Raw genomic sequence first — 12,003 nt, 5'->3', positions numbered from 1 at the left:
CCATCAATCTTTTCGCACAATATGTGTGTACATTAATAAATAATTTCTTTTGCAGTGTAATCTCTACAGGGTAGAAATCTGTTGTTTCTTAGCCATAATTGCTCAATTCAGCATGCTCTAAGAAAAATAAGTAACATGGTGTGTGTTGTGTGTGTGTGTGTGTGTGTTGATGAATTCACTTAGACATTCAGAGTACAATATGAGAGTACTTTGACCTTATAACCGTGGATACTTTAAGATCTCCTGAATGCTATTCCTTTACTCCACTTTATATACAGGATTACAACGCACAAATCCTTGTCATGATGTCTTTGAACATACACAGATATTTACCCATCCCCCATACATACATCCTAAATAAACAAAATCATTCTTGTGGTAGTTTATCAAATCTAACAGATTTCACATTTTAACATTTAGAGTAGGAAAATTTCTAAAATTAATGGTGTCTTGGTTATAAACTGATATACCTCGAACTATATCCACACTTACATAAAAATACTATTTCTTCATAATTTCAGACATAATTACAAATCATATGAAGATAATATACTAGGCTTAATATCTTACACTCTTGGTATATTAGTTATTGTCATGGTGCTGCTAGAGTTGAACACTTAGATGATATAGCAAATTAAATATGAAAGAAAAGCAATCATCTAATTTTAATGTTATATTAGTATTCAGTGAATGCTAAATACTTCTCCAGAAACATGATTCATTCTACCTAAATTATTTATTAATATCAAAAGTTTTATTTACAAGGTAAATCAAGATATTGGACTTAATGTTGAACTCCTTTCGAAAATGAGTATTTTCCAGGGTTTGGTTTATTCCAATGACTTTGCAATTTTCTGGATAATGTTGGAGATTATCCAGATGAATGTGCTTGCTCCCATATTATATGAAGATAGAAATTAAAACATTACCAAAGAATTTCTAAACAGCAATTTTTTCAAAGCTGCTTTCACCTCTTTTTTTCGTAGACTATAGATGATAGGATTCAACCTGGGGGTTAACGCACCATATACCAAAGTCATAAATTTATCTATTTCCTGTGAATCTACAGATGAGGGCTTCAGGTACATGGAGAGAGCTGTCCCATGGAACAAAACCACCACAGTCAGATGGGCTGCACATGTTGAAAAGGCTTTTCTTTGACCATCCACTGAGCTGATTCTCAGGATGTTGAAGAGGATGAAAGCATAAGAGATACAAATCAAAAGCATCAGCATAGGAACAAGAAGTACGGTGATCACCAGCATGATTAATTGCACCATGGAGGTGTCCACACAAACAAGTTTTAAGACAGCCAGAATTTCACAAGCAAAATGATTGATGACACTACTACCACACAGAGACAGCTGCAATACAGACACTGGTTCCACCAGGGCAGTGAAGCAACCTGTCACCCAGGAACCAGCTGCAATCTGCACACAAATCCTCTTGTTCATGATGATGGGGTATCTCAGGGGGTTGCAGATGGCCACATATCAGTCATATGCCATCATGGCCAGGAGCACATACTCAGTGGAGCGCATGGCAAGAGAGAAGTACATCTGAGCGGCACACCCTGAGAATGAGAGTAGTGTTTTTCCCTGAAACAAAGTTTATCAGCATTGGAGGGAAAGCAGAAGAGGTGTACCAGACATCTAAACAAGAGAGGTTGCTGAGGAAGAAGTACATGGGTGTGTATAGGCTGGAATCCAGGATGGTGATGGAGATCAGAATTATATTACCCAGCAAGGTGATCAGGTACATCAGCAAGCACAGCACAAATATGATGACCTCAGCTTTGGGGTAGTAGGAAAATCCCAGGAAGACAAAAATTGTTACAGATGTCAAATTTGCCTGGAACATTTTATTATGTCATGGTCATTTGCATATATGCATAGAATGATTAACATTACATATTATATATAAAACATAAGATCCTCTCCCTTTATATTTTCTGGTATTTTTTCTTCACATCAACTTGTAGTCTGTGATTAAATGCTTCTCTAGCTTGGTGATAGCATTAGTAATATGTTTTTGAAGGAATTTGTCATCATCAATAAGGAAAATTTCAATCAGGAAGTCAATAAAGTATCTTCAAGGTGTTATTTTTGCTGCAAGACTTTTTAAGGCAATGTTGGGGAATGGCAAGCTTTATTTCATAAATATGAGAGACTGAGGAAAGAAAATCATATGGGGTCTTTCTTTTTCCAAAAGCACATTTGTAACTGATCTATGGTGAAGACATTTGTCTACCTCTGAACCATTGGAATGATTTTCTTCCCCTAGTTGGGTAACAGTCTTCTTACTTAGGAAACTTTTCTGCTTTCCAAGTTCAATATCTTCCACCATTTGTAGGGTTCTGTCCACAATAATTTGGGAGATTCAGTTAGTAAAAGAAGACAGATTTCTGCAACCACAGATTAATTAACTGAAAAGCTTGAAAATTTAGACAAAGCCCAGACTTTCCATCTCAAACCCACGAAAATGCTGATATTCTCGTGATGGGACTTATAGCCGAGATTTCCTTCATATGGCCAGAATTGTCCTGACATATGTGCTCCAGAAACGTCCTCCAAAGGACCAGCCATTCACACTGTAAGGCAATTTAAGTTTTTTGTTGCTTGTGAAAAGTTTCTAATTCATGCAGCAAATTAAAGTTAGAAATCTTTTGTACAGTATTAAAAATTCTGAAACTCCAGGGACAATCTCCCATAGATCCAATTATAGTCAGTAGCTGATCTGCTCTAATTCTTGTGTTATTCAAACAAGAAATTACCTTTTTCCTGTCTGTGCTGACTTTGGGAAGGGGAACTTTGCTCTTCTCCTAATTGTGTTATTAAATCAGTCAATCTGATTTTTAATTCTCACTGTTTCCCTCTTTGTTTGACTATGGCAATGTCCTTGCTTTTCTTTCCTTATTTAGACGAGATTCATTGCAGCCATAATACAAATCGTTGACCAAAAGGGAGAAAAGAGGTTGACTGACATTTGACCCAGAGTCCCATTTCCAACTCACTTGTTCAGTTCCTGTAGACCAAGGCTTATATGGCTGGAAGTAAATCATTTAGGTTGACCTGATTATACCTAGGGGGAAGGGTCAGAAGAGAACTGTACTTTAGAGATACACTCACAAAGTTAAGTTGGAGGCAGTGGGACTTCCTTGGTGGCGTAGTGGTTAAGAATCCGCCTGCCAATGCAGGGGACATGGGTTCGAGCCCTAGTCTGGAAGCAACTAAGCCGGTGTGCCACAACTACTGAGCCTGCACTCTAGAGCCTGTGAGCCACAACTGCTGAAGCGCGTGCACCTAGAGCCCGTGCTCTGCAACTAGAGAAGCCAATGCAATGAGAAGTCCGCGTACCGCAACAAAGAGTAGTCCCTGCTCACGGCAACTAGAGAAAGCCCATGCAGCAACAAAGACCCAACGCAACCAAAAATAAAACATAAATTAATTAATGAATTTAAAAAAAGATGGAGGCAGTGACTAAGACTGAGGAAGAAGGTTGCTGACCTGACTCCCTACTATGTATAAAGCACCAAACCATACTTCTGCTTTGGAATTACCTTGAAGCACACTGAAAAGAAGAGAAATTCAGAACCTCCATGATATTTTCTGTCTGAAAAAGAAATAGCCAAAATTTTAACAAGTTTCCTGATGCTTATGAGTCTGTATTCTTCCCTATCTCCAATAATAGCAATAGCATTTACTCACATACTTAGGCCAGTAATCTAGAAGTAATCCCTGATCCTTTCCCCCCCTCTTATTCCATACCAAGCTCAGAAGGAAGTCTGTCTGTAAAATCTCTCATCAAATCCTTGACTGACCACTGAATTGGGCATGAAGAGAGTGAGGCTTCTTAGAACCCAGGGGAAAGTGACAATTGGAAGGCTAAAGAGTTGAACAGAGATTTTAATAAGAAGTTCACAGCTGGGGAGACAGAGTTTGGCATTCAAGTCCCACCAAAAAGAAGGGCTTGGTAAATACTTCTAGATTTCCATTGAAACCCAGGTTGTTTTTCCATGCATTAGACAGGCATAGTGGCCCAAATAATGGGTGTGGTCTTAAGTGAGATTTGCAGTTACCTCACACAGAGCATTTAAGTTAAGAAGCATCTTAGTTTATACCCCAGCTATTGTGTAGCATAGGAAATATTCTTCAGGGAGTCATGTATTATAGAAGAATCTATAACCATAGAAGGGTTTATTTACTGTACGTGATTTTTACCCAGGGACACTCTGGAAAGGGCATTGAATAGATATGGTCAGTTCACTCCCTCAAACATCATTAGTCTCTGCTCAGAAATCCAGTTGGTAAAGGGCCTATACCGGGAAACCTGTCTTTTTTTTCTCTTTCTCCTAAGAGATTCCACCTGGTAAAGAAAGTGAATGCATCACAGGCTAGTTGCTTTAACTCCTTCATCCTTGGGCAGATAGAAAATTCCTGTCATAAGGATTTTACACTTTACATTAAGTGATTTAATATTCAACACAGAGTGAAAGAAATTGAGGAACCATACTGTAAACCCAAGAGCAACCACTATAAATCCTAAAAATAAATTTAGCTTAAAAGCTAATAAAGGAGATACAATGAAATAAAATAATAATAATTTAAGACTTCATTAATCCAAAAATACAGAAATAAAAGAAGACAAGTAAGAAAAATGGAGGGGACAAATAGAAAGCAAATAGAAAGATAATGGATTTAAACCAAAACATATTGATAATTACATTAAATATAAATACTAAAAACTCCAATTGAAAGACAGAGATTGACAGACTGGATATAAAAAAGTAAGATACAACTTTGTTGTTTTAAAAAATACACTTTGGACAAAGATACAGAGAGGTTGAAAGTAGAAGGATGGAGAAAGATATAACAATCAAAGACTAAATAAAAGTTGGAATGGCTATATTAATTGCAGGCAAATTCACTTCAAGAAATAGAATGTTGCCAGAGATAAATGGTAAGAAGGTCAAAGCATCAAGAAGACATTAAAATAAAAGCTAAATGTATATGTAGCTAATAGCATAGCTTCAAATCTATGAAGCAAAAATCGACACAACTAAAGGGAAAATAGACAAATCTATAATTATATCGGGAAATTTTTAACACCCACCTTCAATAATTGGTAGAGTAAGTAAAGAGGAATTCAGTATGGATTCAGAAAGTTGAAAAATACTATCAAACAAGTTGATTTGTTGACATTTGTAAAAACTATTCAACAATTACAGAATATACAGTGTTTTCAAGTGAGTATGGAACATTCACCAAGATAGAGATATGCTGGTTCATAAAACAAATCTCAATAAATTTTAAAACACTGAAAACATACAGAAAATATTCTCTGACCACAACAGAATGAAATTTTAAGCTAATATCAAAATAATAATTAGAAAATTCCAAAATCCTTGTAAATTAAGCAGTACACTGCTAAATAAACAGTGTGTCAAAGAAGGAATCACAAGGGAAACTAAAATATATTTTGAGTTGAATGATCATGGAAATAGAATATGTCAAAATTTGTGGGATGCAGTAAAGCAGTGTTTAGACAGAAAGGAATAGTGTTAAATGATTATAGTAAGATAGAAGAAAAGTTCTTAGTTATCTAAGATTTCAACTAAGGCTGGAAAAATAGGACCAAAGTAACTCCAAGTAAGTAGAAGGAAATAATGAAGAGCAGAAACAAATGAATTAGAAAACAACCCACAAAAAGACAGAGAAATGAACAAAGCCAGAAGTTGGCTATTTGAAAAGAATAATGAAATTGGTAAACCTCTAGCTAACTCATTAAGAAAAAAAGTGAAACCACAAACTAAACATTTCAGGAATGAAAGAGGGAATATTACTGCAACAGAGACAGCTTTGCTAGTGAATTTTGTCAATTTAAAGAGTAAACAGTCTTACAGAAACATTTATATGAACTCAGAAAAGAGGATAAACTTCCACATATCAGGAGAGAACACCTATAAACCTTTTTTATGAGGCCACCATAATCTGGTACTAGCAAAACCTGACAAGAATATTATGACAAAAGAAAATTATAGACCAATATCACTAGTGGATATAGACTCAATAATTATTAATAAAATCTTAGCAAATAATATCCACCATTATATCAAAAGGGTATTATATCATGAACAAGTGGGTATTATACAAGAAAGGAAAGATCAGTTTAATATTTGAATATCAACCAATTAATTTTATCACATTAACAGAATAGAGAGAAAAAATTCTTATGACCATGTCTATAAATGCAAATTTAAAAATTTACAAAAATTCAAACCCTATTTATGATAAAATACTCTCTGTAAACTGGTAGTAGAAGGATACTTTCATAAGGACATCAGCAATATAGTAAAATAGGAGTTTCCAGAGCTTGTCACCTCACAGAAACATCAGTTTGAACAATTATCCACAAATGAAAGTACCTTCACGAGAGCAAAGGATTCCAAGTGAGAGATTAAAGATGGGTAAAGACTTCTGGGTTTTCGTTGAAACCCAGCACAAAAATAAGAAAAGACCCATTAAAGAGGGTAAAACAACAGTTTTGCATTACCCATGTCATCCTCCCAAGCCCGAGCAGTGCAGTTCATAGAGAGACTCCTACTTCATGGAGGAAGAAGAGTGTAGTGTGTACCCTACTTTGTCATGAACCCCAGCACCAGTCTCACCCCAGTGAACCCTGGCACCATGCTAGCACCTGTAATCCCAGGCTTGCCCTTTCATATCTAGGCTCCTGGCTGCCACAGTGCCAGTCCAGACCCGAAGGCCCCAGGGTGCAGGTCAGCCCCCGTGGACCCAGGCTCAATGCCTGCCTCAGTGACACAGCTTCCAGGCCTGCACCAGGGTTAGGTTGGCACCTGCAGCCCCAGGATCCAGACCAGCCCCTGCTAATAACTTCAATAGATGCAGAAAAATGTATTTGACAAAATTCAACACACTTTTCTGATAAAACTTTTGACAAATTATAAGAAATATACCTCAACATAGTGAAGGCCATATATGACAAACCCACAACTAACTTCATATTCACAGATGAAAAGCTGAAAGCTTTTCCTCCAAGATCAGAAACAAGACAAGGGTTCCCACTCTTGCCACTTCTATTCAATATAGTACTGGAAGTCTTAGCCAAAGTAATTAGACAAGAATAAGAAATAAAAGGCATCCAAATTGGAAAGGAAGAAGTAAAATTGTCTGTGTTTGCAGATGACATTTTCTTATATATAGAAAACCTTAAGGCCTCCAGCAAAAAAGCAGAATTAATAAACAAATTCACTAGAGTTGCAAGATACAAAAATCTACATACAAAAATCAGTTGCATTTCTATACACTAACAATGATCATGAAAAGATATTCAACTTTCTGTTGAATTCATAGGATAATTGAATAGAATGATGCCAGGGGCTCAAGATTAGAGAAAAATGCAGAGATGTTGGTCAAATGGTACAAAGTTTCAGTTATGCAGGAAGAATAAGTTCTGGAGGTCTAATTACAGCATGGTGAATATAGTTAATAAATACTATATTTTATACTTGAAATTTGCTAAGAGAGTAGATCTTAAATGTTTACTCCACATACACACAAAAATAACTATATGAGGGATGGATATGTTAATTAACTTGATTGTGATAATCATTTCACAATATATACACATTTCAAAACATCACATTGTACATTATAAATATATATACCTTTTATTTGTCAATTTTACCTATATAAAGCTGGAAACAAATAAAAATAGTATCTAACAACAACAACAACAACAAAGGGTACTTGCAAAGCATAATGAAGGACATCTGTGGAAAACTTCAGCTAATACCAAACATAATGAAAGAAGAGCTGAAATTTTTAATTTTGAAAATCATGATATTTGAAATTTTCTTTTAATACATGTTGATGTTTTGGGATCCTATCTAAGAAATTTTTGTCTTCCCCAGGGTAAAAATGATATTCTGTGTGCCCCACAAGAAGTTTTATAGATTGAATATTTATGTTTAGTTCTATTATTTACCTCAAATAGATTGTTGTATATGGTGTATATACTTGTTCCAGCATTATTTATTGAAAAAACTATCCTTTCCCCATTGAATTACCTTGGCATCTTTGTTGAAAATCAATTGATCATATATGTGTGTTTCTTTCTGTACATCTTTATTCTGTTCATTGATTTATTTGTCTTTCTTTATGTCAGTACTGCAATGACTTGATTATTATAGATTTATATTGAGTTTAATGATGAGGTAGTGTAAATCCTCCAACTTGATTCATCTTTTTCAAGATTGTTTTGGCTCTTCCAGGTCCTTTACATTTCCATATCAGCTTAGAATCTTCTTGTCAGTTTCTCCAAAATTTCTGTCTGGATTTTGAATGGGATAACATTAATCTGTAAACTGACTTGGGAAGAAATGATATCTAAATAACATTGAGTCTTCTAATCCATGACAAGTTATCTCTATAATAGGTCTTCCTCAGTTTCTCTCTACAATGCTTTGTAGCTTTCACTATAAAAGTCTTATACATTTTCTTTTAATTTTCTCTCAGTTGTTTTATATTTTTAATGTATTACAAATGATGTTTTAAAATATATTTTCCAATTGTTTCTTGTTGGTAAATAGAAATGCAATTGGTTTGTGTGACCTGACACAGCCTGATAGCTTGGTAGGTTCTCCTATTAATTTTATTAGTTATTTTATAGATTCATTGGGATTTTTTTATAGTTATTTATATACACAATCTTTGTGAAAAAGACAGTTTCCTTCTTTCCAATTGTAATGCCTTTTATTTCTCTTGCCTTATTGCACTGCCTGGGACACCCAATATAACGTTATACAGTAGTGGTGATAGTGGATATTCTTGCCTTGTTCTTTTCTTTAAAATTTTTTAAAGAATTTACTTTGTTTAAGTATAGTTGAATTACAATTTTGTGTTAATTTCTGCTGTACAGGAAAGTGGTTCAGTTATATATATATTGTTTTTCATATTCTTTTCCATTATGGTTTTTCACAGGATATTGAATATAGTTCCTTGTGCTATACAGTAGAACCTTGTTGTTTATCCATTCTACATATAATAGTTTGTACCTGCTAATCCCAAACTCCCAGTCCCCTCCTCCCCCCTCCCTCCCCCTTGGCAACCACGAGTCTGTTCTCTATGTCTGTGAGTCTGTTTTTTTGTCATAGATAAGTTCATTTGTGTCATATTTAAATTCCACATATAAGTCATATACTGTATTTGTCTTTCTCTTTCTGACTTCACTTAGTATGATAATCTCTAGGTCTGTCCATGTTGTTGCAAATGGCATTATTTCATTCTTTTTTATGGCTGAGTAGTATTCCATTAAATATATGTTCTTTATCCATTCATCTGTCAGTGGACATTTAGGTTGTTTCCATGTCTTGGCTATTGTGAATAGTGCTGCTATGAACATAGAGGTGCATGTATCTTTTTGAACTAGAGTTTGGTCTTCTGCATAGATGTCCATGAGTGGGATTGCTGGATCACTTAGCAACTCTATTTTTAGTTTAGAAAACAGTTTTTATACTGTTTTCCATAGTGGCTGCACCAATTTACATTCTCACTAGCAGTGTAGGAGGGTTCTCTTTTCTCCACACCCTCTCCACCATTTGTTATTTGTAGATTTTTAAATAATGGCCATTCTGACTGTGTGAGGTGGTACCCCATTGTAGTCTTGCTTCACCTTTCTCTAATAATTAGCAGTGCTGAGCATCTTTTCATGTGCCTACTGGCCATCTGTATGTCTTCTTTGGAGAAATGTTTATTTAGGTCTTCTGCCCATTTTTCAATTGGGTTGTTTGTGCTTTTTGTTGTTGAGTTGTATGAGTTGTTTGTATATTTTGGTAATTGAGCCCTTGTTGGTTGTATCATTTGTGAATATTTTCTCCCAGTCCATAGGTTGCCTTTTCATTTTGTTTATGGTTTCCTTTGCTGTACAAAAGCTTGTAAGTTTGATTAGATCCCATTTGCTTATTTTTGCTTTCATTTCTATTGCCTTGGGAGACTGATCTAAGAAAACTTGGTACGATTTATGTCAGAGGATGTTTTGCCTATATTCTCTTCTAGGAGTTTTATGGTGTTGTACCTTATGTTTAAGTCTTTAAGCCATTTTGAGTTTATTTTTGCATATGGTGTGAGGGTGTGATCTAACTTCATTGATTTACATGTGGCTGTCAAGCTTTCCCAACACAATTTGCTGAAGAGACTGTCTTTTTTCCATTGTATGTTCTTGCCTCCTTTGTCAAAGATTAATTGGCCATAGGTGTGTGGGTTTATTCTTGGGCTCTCTATTCTGTTCCATTGATCTATATGTCTGTTTTTGTGCCAGTACCACACTGTTTTGACTACTGTAGCTTTGCAGTATTGTCTGAAGTCTGGGAGGGTTACGCCTCCTGCTTTGTTCTTTTTCCTCAGGATTGCTTTGGCAATTCTGGGTCTTTTATGGTTTCATATAAATTTTAGGATTTTTTTGTTCTAGTTCTGTGGAAAAAGTCATAGGTAATTTGATAGGGATCACATTAAATCTGTAAACTGCTTTGGTAGTATGGCCATTTAAATAATATTAACTCTTCCAATCCAAGAGCATGAGCTATCTTTCCATTTCTTTGAATCATCTTTATCCCTTTTTTAATGTTTTATAGTTCTCAGCATATATGTCTTTCAACTTCTTGGTCAGGTTTATTCCTAAGTGTTTTTTTTTCATGCAATTTTAAAAGGGATTTTTTTTTACATTCCCTTTCTGATATTTTATTATAAGTGTAAAGAAATGTCTTGCCTTGTTCTTGATCTTAAAGTCTTTTAAGTGACTTTATCTTGCTATTTCTCCTTGTCCATGTCCCTACATTCTGCCTCTTTTCTTCTAGTCTATAAATGGAAGGGACTGAGATATATCATCTTTTGTTTTATTTTTAACTGAGGCAAAATTGGTTAAATTTACCATCTTAACCAATTTTAAGTGTACAGTTCAGTTGTGTTAAGCGTATTCACGTTATAGTGCATCAGATCTCTAGAACTTTTTCATCTTGAAAAACTGAAACTCTGTACCCACTATACAGTAATCCCTGTTGCCCCCATCCTTGGCAACCAACTTTCTATTTTCAGTTTTTATGAGTCTGACTACTTCATCTGAGTGGAAATCCTACAGCATTTGCTCTCTTGTGACCAGCTTATTTAGCATAATGTCCTTGATGTTCATTCACGTTGTAGCATGTGACAGGAATTCCTTCTTTTAATGCTGCAGAATATTCCATTATATGTATACACGACATTTCCTTTATCCTTTCAATTGTTAATGGACATTTGGGTTGCTTCCTTCTCTTGTCTGTTCTGGATAATGCTGCATTAAACATGAGCGTACAGGTATCTCTCTGCGATATCACTTTGAGTTCTTTTACGTATATACCCAGAAGTGGGATTGCTGGATCATATGGCAGTTCCATTTTTAATTTTTTAAGGAGGCTGCATGATGTTTTCCATAATGACTGCACCATTTTATATTCTCACCAACCGCGCACAAGGGTTTCAACTTTGTATTCTTGCCAACACTTGGGCATAGGAGCTCCTGGATTGAGGGGCTTTTCTTACTTAGATAACCTAGGTATTGCAAAATCAACATTTTTAATATTCCCATTCCCTCTTCCCCCACATAAAACAAGCAAGCAAACAAACAAACACCGTGTTTCTCCTGCTCTCTTCTGATCTTGAGTAAATCGTTTAATTAACACTCACCAATTTTCAATTACTTTGTTAGGTGCTGGTGATGAGAAGATGATAAAGGTATAAACACTTCCCTTACCATCTTCTCAGTCTAGAAATATAGTGTAAAGGTGGAATCATTTGTGAGGCATGGGAGTGAGTGAGTAACCTTTGCTGTGGTCTGGGAATGGATTACAAAGGACTTCTTGGAAGAGTTGATACCAGAGTTGAATTCGGAAGGTTATCCAAATGAGTATGTGAAAGGAGTGAGTTCCAAGACAAATAGAATAACATGTAT

General features: G+C 35.3%; 1 protein-coding gene across 1 annotated transcript; it reads right to left on the bottom strand.

Annotated features, from left to right (window-relative positions):
* Window positions 1-917: 917 nt before the first annotated feature.
* LOC136125105 (olfactory receptor 13F1-like) lies at window positions 918-1,860 on the bottom strand. Its single transcript, XM_065879925.1, is given in 2 exon segments — window positions 918-1,586; window positions 1,588-1,860. Coding segments are annotated over 2 exon segments (942 nt in total).
* Between the last annotated feature and the right edge of the window lie 10,143 nt (window positions 1,861-12,003).

The sequence above is a fragment of the Phocoena phocoena genome, chromosome 6 (assembly GCF_963924675.1).
Source record: "Phocoena phocoena chromosome 6, mPhoPho1.1, whole genome shotgun sequence".
NCBI lineage: Eukaryota > Metazoa > Chordata > Mammalia > Artiodactyla > Phocoenidae > Phocoena > Phocoena phocoena.
The sequence above is the reverse complement of the archived record's forward strand: the minus strand, read 5'-3'. Positions and strand labels throughout refer to the sequence as shown.